Source organism: Ciona robusta, chromosome 6 (assembly GCF_009617815.1).
Source record: "Ciona robusta chromosome 6, ASM961781v2".
NCBI lineage: Eukaryota > Metazoa > Chordata > Ascidiacea > Phlebobranchia > Cionidae > Ciona > Ciona robusta.
The window spans coordinates 3,343,641-3,359,844 of NC_143240.1; the positions used below are offsets into that span (position 1 = coordinate 3,343,641).

Here is a 16,204-nt window from a genome sequence, read left to right on the forward strand (position 1 = left end):
TTCCCGCAAATTATTGTATTTCTATGAGTAAAAATAAATATAGTAAAATAAATTTCGAAAGTCACGTATTCACGTTTTAGATTTTCACAAAACTTTTTAATTATCTGAATAATTAAATGTAATTTAAACACACTAAACGAAAATATGAGTGAACGTTACTTGCGGCACAAATCTGTGCCAGTGTACGATGACGATGACGCAGTGGAGGACGAAATAGACGGAAAACGAACTTACGATATAAAAGAAAAATTAGAAAGTTCAAAATACGACGGAGAATTTCTTATAGACCTCGAAGGACATGAGTTGACGTTTGAACGAATACAGCGTTATGGGCTGTCGGATCCATTGCGTATTAAAGATCCAGACGGTCTAGGTAAGTTGTTTATGTTTCTATGGGACATTACCGATCCCTGTGTATAGTGAAACACTTTTTCTCATGAAAGTATTAAACTTGAGACTTGATTTGTTTAAAAAATACATAAAGCCCATTTTTATATAATAGTTGGCTGATAAGTTTAAGCATGATATGTAAAATTCACAATTTTGCGCTAAATTATTAATTTTTAACACTGCAGTATTGACAACTAACCTATACAAATAACCTATAGAAAAAGTATTTTTCTGGTATAAATGTATCATGTTTCTTACGTATACATAAATAATGATAAATTTTAACTTTTACAGGTATGGTGATGCCAGACCGTTCCACATTCAGTGTTTCTGATGTGAGAGCATTTGTTGGTGGACGACGTATGGTTGACGTTATGGAGTGCAAGACACAACGTGCTTTGGAAATGTCCATGCGCGATTTTGAACGCTATTTTGAGGGTTCTGATCGAAAATATATCTACAATGTTATTTCTTTGGAGTTTTCTCAATCCAGATTGGAATCGTTAATTCAAAGACCAAAAGTCGTTGATGCTCTGGACTGGATTGATTTGGTTTGGCCACAGCATTTAAAGCATACACAAGTGGAACAGACCAATAGGATTCACCATATGAAATACCCAAAAGTACAAAAATACTGCCTCATGTCAGTAGCTGGGTGTTACACTGATTTTCATATTGATTTTGGCGGCACTTCGGTTTGGTACCATATTTTAAAAGGCGGCAAAATTTTCTGGCTTATACCACCTACGAATGAAAACTTGCAACTGTATGAGCGCTGGACACTTTCTGGTAATCAAGGAGATATTTTCTTCGCTGATATGGTTTCTCGTGCCCAGAGGCTAGAACTGGTTGCAGGTAACTCTCTTATGATACCTAGTGGGTGGATTCACGCAGTGTATACTCCTTACGATTCCATAGTTTTTGGTGGAAACTTTTTGAACTCTTTTAATATTCCAATGCAATTGAGAATTGCACAAGTAGAAGAGAGATTAAAAGTGCCCGGACGGTTTCGTTTCCCTTTCTTTTCAGAAGTCCTTTGGTATGCTTTGGACCGGTACCTACACTGCCTCACTAAGAAGACGTTTTTGTCTGAGGAATTTAAGGAGGAAAATCACTGCATTGTAAAAGAGAAACCTGATGTGGAAAAAGAAGAAGAGGAATATGTTCATCTCACCCCATTCGAATATAAAGGTCTTCAAAAACTTATTGAAACTTTAGAGTTTTTGCCGGAAGGAAAACAATCTATTCCTGATGGTATTTTAAACCCCTTAGAACTAATTAAAACGGGAAAGTCTCTGTTATGGAACCACTCTGCTGACGACCATGAAATGTCAATCACAGGAAAATCTAAAGTTTATTGGCCAGTTACAATAAAGCCACGAGACTTGCACAAACTTCCCAGAAAACCAAGGACACCAAGCACAAGTTCCACGCCAGGCACTAAGAAACCAAACGCAAGTCGTGTACGAAGAGTTCGTTGCAAGCAGTGTGAAGCATGCCAAAGAGGAGACTGCCGAGAGTGCGTGTTCTGCAAGGACATGCGAAAATATGGTGGCCCTGGAACCATGAAACAAACATGTATTTTAAGAAGATGCATCAACCCAATACTGCCATCAACAGCCAGAGAAGAACCTGTAACAGTAAACCAGCCAACACCATTTCTTGAGTCCCCAGTTCCTCCCAAGCCAGGAAAACGAGGCAAGAAACGGTTAAGCTCAAATGAGTCCGTAGTTGTCCCGATGAAGTCAACAAAATTGGAGGAAGATGTAGAAGAGGAAGATGATGACAGCGACTTTTCTCCACCTTCTAAGAACCAAATGCCACGAGTAGTAATTGCTCGTGTTTCAACTGGCGATTTAGCGAAGTACGCGGTTCGGCCCGCTGATTCAAGCACAGAAGAAGATTTAGCCAAGCTGCCAACTGAAACTGAGACCCTGAGCATGAACAGGACCCTTTGGATGCATGTGTTTAAGTATTTGAACCATACAGACTTATGTAGTTGTATGCTAGTATGTAAGGACTTTCTACGCTGGTGTGCTTCACCCAGTTTATGGAAGAGTGTAAATTTAACCGGTAAACAAATCAATTCTTCAACACTGCAATGCTTGGTACGACGAACCCCAACAAGCATAAACTTCTCCGAGTCTAACATCAGCTACAGGCAGTTGATGTGGTTATTTGAGCGATCTCCTTCTTTAAGAGAGTTATACCTCATTAGGTGTGCATGGTCTACAGTTGCAGCACTGAATACAGCTGCCTGCCCCCCTTTAAACCTCCTTGATTTATCCTGGGCAGCAGGGTTTACAGACCCCCATTTAAAACAACTTCTTTCTGCCCCTACAGATGTACGTCCTGGCCAGGAAATCTGCCACACAAGATTAAGATTCTGCCGAGAGCTTTCAGTTGCCGGTACAGATATAACCGACGTAGGTTTAAAGTTAATTTCTCACTATCTACCACACCTTAAAAGCGTTAATATTAGCTTCTGCTCTGTAACCAGTGAAGGGTTCGGTTACCTCACTTCTTCCAATTCAAGTATGCCGAAAATTCTTTCTGTTATAATTTCCCAACACTGCCACCTAATGACTGACTGTGCGCTTCAAAATGCTTCCAAACTCCCCAAGATCTCACAGCTGGACTTCAGAGGCTGCACAGAAGTAACAGAAGAGGCGTGCGAAGATTTTATTGAGAATTTTAAACTGAATCTGTTCATGCCAGAACCTCTTTACTTAGTTGCACAAAATACATAAATAAAAATCATAATACATAAATAAAATTCATAAGAGCTTATTTGTAACCTCAAATGCTAATTGCATGAAAGCTCCCTGTTGGACAATATTTTAGTATTGCCTGTAAAGCTGAGTTTTTTTTACACTGCTTATTCAGTTTCATGTTGTACGAATTTCTTTTTTCATGTTGTACGAATTTCTTTATTTCTAAGTCACGTTTTTGTTCCGTTCGAAATAAAACAGCTTTTATTTTGATAACATACGCGAAAATGTCTTCCAACGACGTAGGTTGTGCGCTAATACAGCGTACAGTAAAGTCCGAAACGATTTAAGAACAATGTATCCTATCAAAACATACACATCGTGTAAGATAAGTAATCTAGAAAAGACGTGCGTGGTATGAATGAAATTTGGCCGAAATAAACGGTATTTACACGGGTGCATTTTACAGTCTATATCTTAAAACTTGCATAAGAGTCAATTGAAAACGCTACTTGCTGGTATGTAGTATAAATCTTAATCAACTGAATATAATATCTGACATGTTATCACAATGTTACATTTACATACTGCCACAACGTAAGATGTACATATATACGAGGCTAGAAATCGTGATCTGGAACGTTAAAAACGCCTACTCTTTTGATTAGTTTAACAAATTAATTTAGTTTCACCTATTTCTTATTTATGTATTCAATTTGTTTCAGTTTTTGTAATAAAATACTTCTATTTTAAAGTCCAAATACCCAAATAAAATACTTTTGAGGTTTTGAATTTGTACAGCATCTATATGACGTCATTTCAAACGATTTTAAAGAGTATAAAATGTTCAATATCTGATTTTTGCTGTGATATTTTTTCGAATTTCCACAATATTTATGATTTAAAACATTCTTAGCATGTGTTGTTTTACACCAACTGTAAATAAACACTTAGTTCGTTGTGGAAAGGTGCATTTTTTTTGTAGGAGTTGAGATTTAAATCTCAATCAGGCTAATGCAGTTCGGTAATGTATGGTAATTTCCCCTGGTTGAGAATATACTCAAATATTGGTTGTGTGCATGCTTAAACAAGGTAAAGAAATATTTAATAATACAAATTTAGATTAGTTTTACCGTTTCAAATCTGATTACCATACTATAGAATATTAACTTATGTAAAATCCTTTAACTTAACTGCAATCATGGTCAAAAAGGCAACAATGTCACGTGACTGGCGCCATTGGTCAACCGCTTTGAGTTCAGAGTATGGTATTCTGTTTGCGTTTGGTTATGTAACGCTGTTTTCGAATACGGCTAACTGTAAAACTCAAACAATATTGTTTGCAGATGCGTATAGTTAAATATTCTTTATCTGAGTTCACACACTGCAAGTAAACAGTTTTTGACCTAAATTAATAACACGCGGCGAGTGGTACCATACGTCCAATAACCTTAATGATGCAACTGTATTTTTTCTCGTTTATTTATACAGGAATAGAGTCACAATATCGAAAGTAATAATGATTTTAAGGCAGTTTCATAGATCACTCTACATGTCTAAACTTAAGAAACAGACCAGTTTTTCTCAAATGGCAGCCAAAACAACAGTAAAAGAAAGCCAGGTCAAACCAATTGTGATTATTCTGCCTTGGTTAGGTGCAAATGAAAAAGCTACAGAAAAATATGCCCAACTTTATAGATCTCTTGGATTCAATGTAATAAAAAGAGATTCAAAAATGACGGACTTTTTGTTGCCGAAAAAGGGTTTTGAAAATAGCAAAAACTTTTTGACTCAGCTGGAACATAATACACAGCCGATTGTTGTCCATTCTATGTCAATTGGTTGTTATTTCTATAGTCTAATGCTGCTAGCCATGGAAAACGAACCCGAAAAATATGCAAATATTGCTAAAAACATCCAATTCCAAGTATGTGACAGTCCTGTAGTAGGGACAATAAAAGAAATGGCTTTTGGAGTGTCAAGTATGGTAACAAACAACTCTGCATTGAGAGCACTTATGAAGATGGTAACTTTGGGTTATTTTTTCTTGAGCAAGCCTTTTACTGTCAAGTATTACGACACAGTACTTGAACTCATCAAATACAGATGCCCAGCAGTGCCTTCTTTACTCATGACCTCAAAAAACGACCCAATGGCATGCCCTGAAGCTTTTCAGAGCTTTGTAAAAGCCTGGGAAGACAGGGGGTGCAAAGTAGCAACCAAAATCTGGGAAAAATCCGAACATGCGCGCCATTTGCATAACCATCCAAATGAATACAGAGCATTGATTACAGATCTTTTAAAGGATGGATTTAAAATAGAATCAAAATTGTAAAGACCTAAAAACAAAGAAAAGACATGAAAAAAAAGAGAAAAAGACAATTTGTAAAGTTCTATAAAATTCAATTCACAAAGAGACATAAATTCATTTCAGTAAAGTTTTTAAAAAAGATTCCCAGTCTTAAAGGCACATGAGGCTTTTAAAGTCTAATTCTGTTGCAATATTATGTGGTCATTTATTACTAACGTACTAATAATTCTACTGACTTGTTTTCAATAATAAAATTCACTGCACAAGGTTTCAATTCTGTGGGTTTCAATAATTTACATACCAAATGTAGTGCCCTTCTTTTTAGTATTCTTCACTCCAATTTTTCACTAATTTTCATGCAAGTGTATATATATATATGCTAAATTATACCCCATTAAGTTTCAAGTGTAATTGTTATCTGTATATCTAGAATGTAATTGGTTCAATGTTAAAACTGAAAACTGTTTTGTGTATAAAAACAGGCAACTTTTTTTGTCTATACTCAGGGAAAATAGCATAATCATACGTATGGGTGTTTATTTTTTAGGTATATATACCATTGAACGCTTAATATTGGTACTGTATATCTGAAACATACAATAACTAATCTTTGTTCGAACATATATCTAGGAAATATGCCATTGCAGTTTTGTTTTATAATAATTTAAAATATATAATTATATATATATATATATGTTGGTAAAGTACAGGTTAAAATATTTTGTGCAATAAGCTAAGCTTTTCTACTGCAACGAAATATCGATTTCCCAGAGATCTATTTTTTTCACAGTCTTACCCCCAATGTTATAGGCATTCTTATGCAAATACAATCGTATATAATGTAACCCAGAAAAAAATAAACTGATTTATTATCTTGAAGATAGGAACAAGTGGTGCTAGTCTAGATGTACATAGGTGTTTTGTGTGAAATGTAAATCTTGACACATTTTACCCTTTGTGGTGCATGTTACTGTGTATGAGAGTAATGTCTGCTCAGAAGAAAATTTCGACCTTTTTTTCGCCGAAAACAACAAACAAACGGAAAACAACTACAGTAAGATGTGCTTCCGTTTGCAACAAATTCTTCCTGTTTGTGTTTAGTTTACCCTATTAGACTTTATGAATTTTCAAGACTCAAAGTAATATATATATATATAAGTCATTTTTTGTTCATTTTCCTATTTACTTTTAGAAGCAATGATGCTCTTTTAATTCAGTGGTGTATTTAGTGCTTATTACATGTGTTATTGCACTTGAATAAAAGTTATTACTTTTCTACAAAAGTATATAATTTAACGGTTATTTTAATCTATTTCAGACTAATGAAACAAGCAAAAAACTTAAGGCTGACAAGGAAAATATTAATATCACTGAAACTCAAAGGTAATGGGAAAATTTTCTTGGCATGTTTTTAATTCCAACAACATATGTTTACTTTAAACTGAGCTTTTTATTTGTATTTTTGCATTATTTTTTTGCTAAAAAGGTAATACCCCATTTGTTATAAAACACTTTAGTACGTATGATGTTCATTACTTACAACAAAAATTTCCTTTAATCCGAGTCTTTTATTTGGTTTTGATTTCTATTTTTTGCAGGACAAACACCACAAAACAAGTTTGTTTGGATACACCCAAGAATAAGATGGGACCAAGCTGGAGAATTGCATTACAAGCAGAACTAACCAAACCTTATTATATAAAGGTATACTCGGTGTTAGTGTTGAAGTAGTTGAACCATTATTTATTGATTCTTGTTATCTTTGACATTGTAGTAATTCCCGTTATTCATCGATTCTTAGTTTTACTATAATGCTTTTGCAAACCCTTCAGCAGAAGAGTAATTAATTCCTAGAAGAGTTCGGCTATGCAGACCTCCACTAGAGTTGCGGCACGGCATTAATCAGTAAACATTAGAACCAAAAAGTCACAGGACCTGCGTGTCTAACTATCCCTGCCTCTCCTGGTTTGCTGCCTATGCATGCATATTACATACAAAATACACATTAGACCATTTGGAAAGCATCCATATTCAAACCAACCTATTCAAGCTGACAAGGATAATATAGAGGGGTGGGGGAAGATGGAACACCTTTTAATTCAATTTTCTCGTCCAATTTAATAGTAAATAACAAACATTCAAAGAGGCATAAAACCCTATTCTCTCTCATACACCATTAAAACACAATGAGTGAGAATATTTGGATATTATGTGCTAAAGGTGTCCCGTCTTCCGCACCCTAATATACTTTAACCTATTCTGTTTATAGGTTACCGACTTTGTAAAATCTGAAAGAACAAAACACAAAGTTTACCCTACAGAACAACAAGTGTTTGCATGGACACAACATTGTAAAATTGAAGACATCAAAGTTGTAATACTTGGGCAAGACCCTTACCATGGCCCTGGACAAGCTCATGGTTTATGCTTTAGTGTTCAGGTATAATAATTTCATTTCTGTGCGTTATGTTTAAAAATTTTTTTGCAAGAATTTTGCAAGAAGAAAAATCAAGATTTTGAAATCCAAACTTTGCTTTTGAATACCATTAACCTAATACTGTATGACTATTCTGAGTTGGGAAGGTGTGAGGTCCTGTTGGAGGCCTTGGACTTAGGCAAAATTTGAGTAATTATATTGACCTATTTTAATCTCCAGAAAGGCATACGTACTCCACCCAGCTTAAAAAACATGTTGAAAGAACTGGAAAGTGATATTGAAGGATTCAATACCCCAGACCATGGAGATTTAACAGGGTGGGCTGATCAGGGTAAGACTTTTCCCCAAAATTTTGATGCACTGGCGTTAAATATGCATTTGTATAAATTTACAAGAAGGGTCTAAATCTGTTTTAAAACATTACTTTACGCAACATGCGAAATTAAGGATAACATCTGTATATGTATCTTTATCTTATGCCATATTATTTACCGAGTATACCCTACTAAAGCATAAACACTAAACAGCAGGGTAAAAACGTTTAGGTGTCAAAAATCATAGGAGATGTCACTTCTGTTTAAAAAAACTTCTAATATGTGGTATTTTATCCACTCATGACTCATACGATATTCCTTGTTTAAACTTCTGTTACAAACACAGGTGTTCTGCTTCTCAATGCCGTGTTAACAGTAAGAGATGGTGAACCTAACTCACATAAGGATAAGGGATGGGAGGAGTTGACAGATTCTGTCATTTCATGGATCAGCACCAACTTAAACGGGGTTGTGTTTATGCTGTGGGGAAGTTATGCTCACAAGAAGGGAGCAAAAATAGACCAGGTATAACAATACATATGTATGACAGTGTGGCAAACTAATTAGTGCGTCTGCTACTAGCCTAGAGTTTGTTGGTTCAAGGCTCGGTGCCACTACTACTGTGGACTAGTGGTCCGATATCCTAACAAAAACCAACAAAAGTAATAACCCTTAGACTTACACATGTGGTAAGTTGTAAGCGAGCATAAGGTGTCTAAAACAGAACATGAATGTCGTTGCCCCGTAATGTAAGGATAAATTAATTACATTCATACAACACCCGTGTTATAACAATTTTCGTTGTCCCGCAATGTGAGGATAAATAGTTACATTCATTTATTCAATGTTATTCCTAGCAACGTCACCTTGTGCTGAAAGCTGTCCATCCTTCACCTTTGTCAGCACATAGAGGTTTCCTTGGCTGTAAACATTTCTCTAAAGCGAACAAATATTTAAAAAAACAAGGAAAAAGTGAAATCGATTGGAATGATTTGTAGAATTGGCTTTGTAGCTGTAGTGTGTTTGTATGGTGTGGTTTTAATACACACTGGTTTGCCTATGGTGATTTTTTAACCTTAATTTAATAAATTTAATCGCATTTAACCCACACGGATGAAAGCCAACTTACTGTACATTTGTATAGCTGTTTTAGTAGCAATGCCATGTTTAAAAGGTGCTTGTATTGCTGAACATAGGCACCAAACCTGGGGTGGCAGGGTTACCCTAAATTACTTTAAATTGATTGGTTTATATCCAAAAAAATGTTTTACAGAATTTTGTTTTTAACTATTCCTGCCTCCCCTGTGTTTTTAAAATTTGGGGTCTATGTTCATGTATGCATAAAATAACATAAAACAAAAGCCAAAACTAACCAGTTTTTGATCAAGTGAGCTTGCTATACTGCCTTGTTCGTTGTTAACTGCCATGTAAAAACTTGTACAATATCACAGTAACTTTTTTCACTTTATTTAGAAGGTCACTCTGTTTTTACAGAAATCGGGGGAAATGTCAAAATATTGGTGGTTTTAATACACTAGAATGGACCATGTTACATTTTGTACATAAGTGTGTTTTTTTACGTTTAACGGTAGATTACTGCCAAATGATAGTTTTGAAAGTGCTGCTACACTCTTCTACTACTTGTATATATTTAATCATACTTGTGTGCCCATTTCATTTGCGCCTCATTCATAAAACATTTTTTACACATTTTCAACCCAAAATCATAGGTTTTTGACACAATATTGCTGAACTAAAATTGTTAAAACTTCAAAAACCCATTTCGTCACCATTTTTTTAAAAGATACTTTTGTGTTCATGTCGTGCATATTGTAAAAATTCAGTGTCTGATTTCGTTTTAAATTTTGCTGAAAAATTGGTAAATCATTTGATGCCTATACTGCCAAAATTGTTATTACCTGCCATTTGGAAAATAAAGAAACTTTGGAATTTCCCCATCTTTCATTTAAAGCCAGTATCGGCTTATGGGTAAGATTGTGCAAAATTAGATATCCTAATACTGACCAATGGGTTAAGGGCCATACTGTTCGTGTTTTTCCAAATATACGCGGACAACAGCAGAAATATACGCGGACAACAGCAGCACTGAGCTACGAACCCATTACCCAACGGTCACAATGCGAGCGCACAACTCGTATGCGTGTGAAAGTATTGTTTGCAACGTATTTGTATAATAAAAGTTCATTTTAAAATCGAAGTATATTAAAATTTCACTTATATTGCTATTTACAAAATAATTCGATTTTTTTAACGCACAAGAACCCTCAAAAATGTAAACAATACGCCGGATAGAAATAATATAAAATAGGAAGTTGTCAAGTGACGGTCGCCTAGCAACGAATTGTAGCGTCTCAAATTCTGAAGTCGCCATTTAACAAAAGGCTTTAACCTGGTAAGACGTCCCACAACCGAGTTATTTGATACTTAACAAAGAGTTTAGCTCGCTAGATCGGTGTAGGAGCAATTGTGCTGCATATTTTCAGGTTTTTAAACTTTTTATTGGCTCCGTTTAGTATTGATTGTCGTTTTATTAACAGCTTAGAGACGATTGAACAATTGTTTTGTATTGTTGAAGTAAGAAAACTTAACCAAACTACTTTAAAGCGTTGATTTAAATGACGTTTAGCGTTTTAAATGTCGTTTATAGCCGAACTAGTTAGCCGTTTTATGGGTTACAATGAAAAAGTAGGTCAAATATCTACTATTAGAAAACTGTCAAAATGCAACTGGATTTTTTATGTTTTTTTTATTTGAATTTTTTACTTTTTTTCTATAGTTGTAAAAATTAGGAGTTGTAAGAATTATGGCTAAGCTAGTCCAAGCGCCACCCAAGTTCACGCCACCAGAATGGCATAACTCCAACTTTACAAAGTATGACAACGCTGAGGGGCAGAGGTCGCGCTCGGAGAGATTGATTGATGAAAGCGCTCGGCTGATGGAAGAGGTGGATAAGACCACAAGGAGGAGCCAGAGAGATGTGAATAAGAAGATCGGTAAGATGATGCAGGGTTGATATATTTATTTTATATATACAAGTCCCATCGCCAAATGTGAGTGCTTTATAAATTAATGTAATTCATTTATCCTCTTTTTTCGGGGCAACAACAGTCGTTATAACACGAAAGTTCAGTTTCATACACCACCTCATAACTACTTACGAGTGTTTTTTTACTGAATGACTTTCATTTACCTTTATTCATCAGCTCAAAGATTGGAGGACATTAACTTCTGGAAGTCTGAGCTTGAGTTAAAACTCACTGAGTTGACCACAGAAAATGAGACTTTGTTAAATTATAAGACTCGCCTGGAAAAGGCACTTGCAGCTTGTGAGGAACCTCTTGCTATTGCTCAGACTTGCTTGCTTAACAGGTATATGTTATTGCTTTGTATATGCACAGAGAACAATAGTTTGTATAAGTCTCAAAAAGAAATGTTAGACCTTTAACATCGCAAACATCCCAGAAGGTTTCTCTCATACTTATAATGTGCCTGTCAGGCCGTCAGCAACGGAATATATACTTTTTCTATTCATTTCATATGGGTGAGGTTCTTGTCAAAGACCTGAGATTTAGGCTAGATTTGGCACAATACTCAACGTACAACATATATAATATATATATAAACTAATAAGCATGTTGTTTCTGGACGTCAACAGATGTTTTCCAGGTAAGACACTTAATAAATTACCCCTATGAAGGAGAAAGTCACAACTAAAGATATACAAAAGATAATAGATACATAATATATATACAAGCATGTTGGTTTTAGAGAGCAACGTGTTTCAATCGATCTGGTCCATGATAACGTGGAGAAGGAGCTTCTAAAAGAAGTAGAAGCAATACAAGGTGTTGTTGCTCTGCTTGAGAGAACTCATGAGCAAACAGTTGAACAGATAAGGTTAATACGTAATGTGATGTGCATTTCTGCAGACTGTGTTTGGTTTATAGAAATTTATACCTGTACAACTGTTAAAATCCTATAAAGGGAGAACTAAAAACAAAGTTTTAACACCTGATAATACCAATTTGCTTCCTAGCAAGCAACAAAAAAAGATTATTATGTAGTATGGTGTAAAGTGGGAAGTATTTCTGACTTTGAAATGCAACTAGAACATAGACGTTTTTTAGCCACGACAACATTCCAATCATTAAACAGCTATTTCATTACATTAATTATACAGATAGTCTCAATTTTTTTGTTAAAATTTAGTCAGGTTTTTATAGTGTAACCAAATAGAAAGTTTGTGGCAATATTTTAACACATTTTATAACTTTCCATTTTAGACTGAACAGATCTGTCAAGTATTATCTTGAGAAAGATCTAAAGGACAAAGCTATGGCGCAAAACATTGATTCATTTTGTTCCGAGCTTCACAACAACAGCGCGGGTATTGGACTTCGTGGGAATGTAGTTCGTGTCGAATCACAGTGAGTTTTATTGTTTGATTGGATGTAACCTATCTATTTTTCGGGGTGGTGCAAATTTAAAAGTTAGAATGTTTTTATAGCATTGTAACCCAATTTTTTCTGAACTGAAATAAAAACTGAGGAATTCGGGTGTAAAAACTGCTCTATAATTCTATATATAACGATTTCACAATAAATATCATATTATTTTTAGCTCTGTGACCCCGATAGACTGGGCTGCATTTAGCGACGCAAACGTTGAAAAGGCTGAGCGTGAACGAAACAGCTCCGTTAACCTTCGTGCCAGCATTGATGGAATACTTAAGCAAACTGCTGATGACATGCATACACAATGTGCTGCTGTTAACCTGGCTTTTAGAGAGAGAGTGGCGGAAACGAAGAAGGCAAAGAATAAACTGGAACAGCATTTGGATAAGGTTGGCCTATATTGACTATTTTACTCAAGCAGTTTTTACCCCTAGCATGTTTTTTATACTTGTTGGCATCTATTGACAATTTTTACACAAGTAGATTTTACCGATAGGCTGTAGCTTGCTTTTTTTGTTTGTTGTTGTTAGTCTGTATATTGACAATTTTACTTCAGCAGTTTTTTTTAGTCTGCTTTTTATGTTTCTAATTCTCTACTCTTTGCTGTTTTACTAATCTGTTCGTTGTACTGTATTTAAAGTTATAAAGAACAAATTACTCTATAGGTTTTATCCCTGTGTTGAGGTAATGGACCAAATCTGGCCTAAATCCTAGGTCCCCAACAAAGGCATCACCCATAAAAATAAAAAATAAAACTTCAAAAAACTTGTTTTAAATATTATTAATTCACAGGTCTTGGGTGAAATAAGCACCATGGAAAAGAACATTATTGAGCTGAACAAGGCAATAGCTGATAAGAACGGTCCAATGATGGTATCACAAAGCAGGCTGGGAGAGAGAACACAAAGACCTAATGTTGAACTATGCAGAGACCCTGTACAGTACAGACTTATTGACGAGGTAGCTGTGTGAATGTTAATTTCCAGAACTTATTTAACGTTAACTACAGTGGTTATAACACTGGTGTTCTGTTTGATACATCTTGAGCCCGCTTAAAGCTACCTCTATGTAACTTTGTAGGTGATTGAATAAATGTAACTTATTTATCCCTACATGCTGAGGCAACAATAATCGATATAACACAGCTGTTGTGTTTTATACATCTCAGGCCCCCTTATCACGTATGTAACTTTAAAAGTGAATATTTTAAGGGTATTTATTTAGGTATGACAAAAAAAAGGGAAGTAAGACCGGCCTAAATTCCACATTTTCAAGACCTCACCCATATAGAAATGTATACAAACCAAGAAATGTATGTTTTGTACAACAACATCACAGACTTTCAATTGTTAAATACCTTTTTTTAAATTTAATCCATATTTTTTTTTATAAAACCCTTTTTAAATCCATAAAAAAGATCTACATTAAACAGCATTTTCTACATTAAACAGCACAAAACTCTTTTTAGGTAAATGAAATCCAGCGTAGCATCCAGCAACTGACAAGCACTCTTGCCCAAGCTGAAGCGGAACTTAAAGGACTTATTAGAAACCAACTTTTATTGGAAGAAGATATTCAGGTCAGGAAATCTATTTGTTAAGATTTTATGTGATTGTTAGACCTGCAAATATATGGACTTGTTTCACTGTAGAGCTAAGTTGACAGGCATGTGCCATCGGTGAGCATGAGCTCTAATACACCATGTGTGTCTGTTGTATAAAAAGACACCCATGTTATAACCTAACAGCGAGCATGAGGTGTATGAATACACCATGTGTGTCTGGTGTATAAGGAGACACCCATGTTATAACTCAAACAGCGAGCATGAGGTGTATGAATACACCATGTGTGTCTGGTGTATAAGAAGACACCCATGTTATAACTCGACAGTGAGCATGAGGTGTATGAATACACCATGTGTGTCTGGTGTATAAGAAGACACCCATGTTATAACTCGACAGTGAGCATGAGGTGTATGAATACCCCATGTGTGTCTGGTGTATAAGGAGACACCCATGTTATAACTCAAACAGCGAGCATGAGGTGTATGAATACACCATGTGTGTCTGGTGTATAAAAAGACACCCATGTTATAACCTAACAGCGAGCATGGGAGTGTGAATACACCATGTGTGTCTGGTGTATAATAAGACACCCATGTTATAACTCAAACAGTGAGCATGAGTTGTATGAATACACCATCTGTGTCTGGTGTATAAAAAGACACCCATGTTATAACTTGACAGTGAGTATGAGTTGTATAAATACACCATCTGTGTCTGATGTATAAGAAAACACCCATGTTATAACTTGACAGCAAGCATGAGCTATATGCATGCAATTAACAAAAAAAACACATAAAGTTCTACAGCCAGTGTCTTTCATTTAACAGGTTAAATCGAACTCTCTGTATATTGACGAAGTTGAATGCATGCGGATCCGTGAGGCCATCTCTATCAACTATTTCTAAACTACAACAAACCACTGACTGTTGGCCATGCAATAAACATGTTGTCACTTTTGTATAGCTATAACGTGCACCAAACTACGTTATAATTTCCGCTCAATAATATAGCATTAATCGGCCTGCATGGCCTGCCATACTTAATAGCGTAACTTTACGTATGAGATTTAAATACGTATTAGCGTTCGTATAAGAAGCGCCAGCCTACTTTATTGCGTTGGAATTGCATTGTAAGTAAAAGACATATAAGCATATGTTTGGTCGCTGGATTTGATATTCACAACTTGTATTAGCATTATATGAAGAATGAACCTATTTATCTTTGCATGGCGGGGCAACGACGGTCGTTATTTCACGGGTGTTCTGTTTTATATACACCTCTTGCTCGCTTACAAGTTACCACGGATGTAATCTATTTCTCCTCTCGTGGCGGGGCAACGACGGTCGTTTTACCACGAGTTTTCTGTTTCATACACCTCGTGCGCGCTCACGAGTTACCAAGAATATAACTTTGCAAGAGATTTATTTTGAAATTTTTGTAATGCATGGCTGTTTATACAACCCATAAGCGACGCCTTGGTTGTAGCAATTTCCGTTTCTTGCCCAAGGACAAATACGTCCACAATATTAGTATAGCTAATACTTGATTAATAATGCTTGTGTGTACCGGATTTAGTTATAATGGTGTGGAAAAAATGGGACACCTTTTTAAGAAGGCTGTACACAGTATCCGGCATGCGAAGTCGTATGCAAACCCATTTCAGAGTTCCGCATGTGGCAGCGAAATCCGGACAAAACGGACGAATTCCGGATACTGTGTACAGCCACTTTAATTCAATTTTCCCACCCCATTTGGTGGTAAACAAAGAACATTCAAAGAATTATAAAACCGTATCCTCACGACTTCACAGACCGTTGTTAATTGTTTAAAACACGATTAGGTTATTTGGACATTATGTGCTAAAGGTGTCGCAACCTACCCTCTGTACTATACATCCGTTTCTAGCATTTTAGAACCGGGTATGCCATGAGTTCGTGCGTGCGTTAAAACCACGCGCTTTCCTTCATCTCAGTTCTGTGGTCTGCAGTGTAAACGGGCAAC

At 35.7% G+C, this 16,204-nt stretch overlaps 4 protein-coding genes across 4 annotated transcripts; all 4 read left to right on the forward strand.

Annotated features, from left to right (window-relative positions):
- The first annotated feature begins 15 nt into the window (after positions 1-15).
- On the forward strand, positions 16-3,562 carry LOC149735007 (lysine-specific demethylase 2A-like). The gene is made up of 2 exons (XM_089879538.1): positions 16-373; positions 685-3,562. Exons 1-2 carry the CDS (start codon positions 145-147, stop codon positions 3,138-3,140), a joined length of 2,685 nt encoding a protein of 894 aa, XP_089735664.1. The 5' UTR covers positions 16-144; the 3' UTR covers positions 3,141-3,562.
- Positions 3,563-4,348: 786 nt separating this feature from the next.
- On the forward strand, positions 4,349-6,466 carry LOC149735008 (transmembrane protein 53-B-like). The gene has a single exon (XM_089879579.1). It carries the CDS (start codon positions 4,621-4,623, stop codon positions 5,434-5,436), a length of 816 nt encoding a protein of 271 aa, XP_089735705.1. The 5' UTR covers positions 4,349-4,620; the 3' UTR covers positions 5,437-6,466.
- Positions 6,315-10,117, forward strand: LOC149735009 (uncharacterized). Its single transcript, XM_089879577.1, has 7 exons — positions 6,315-6,466; positions 6,731-6,795; positions 7,011-7,116; positions 7,682-7,852; positions 8,069-8,180; positions 8,510-8,688; positions 9,021-10,117. Exons 1-7 carry the CDS (start codon positions 6,377-6,379, stop codon positions 9,159-9,161), a joined length of 864 nt encoding a protein of 287 aa, XP_089735703.1. The 5' UTR covers positions 6,315-6,376; the 3' UTR covers positions 9,162-10,117.
- Positions 10,118-10,561: 444 nt separating this feature from the next.
- On the forward strand, positions 10,562-15,356 carry LOC149735010 (tektin-1-like). Its single transcript, XM_089879567.1, has 9 exons — positions 10,562-10,667; positions 10,961-11,177; positions 11,388-11,553; positions 11,953-12,081; positions 12,468-12,611; positions 12,805-13,027; positions 13,431-13,598; positions 14,107-14,217; positions 15,031-15,356. Exons 2-9 carry the CDS (start codon positions 10,988-10,990, stop codon positions 15,106-15,108), a joined length of 1,209 nt encoding a protein of 402 aa, XP_089735693.1. The 5' UTR covers positions 10,562-10,667; positions 10,961-10,987; the 3' UTR covers positions 15,109-15,356.
- Positions 15,357-16,204: the final 848 nt, after the last annotated feature.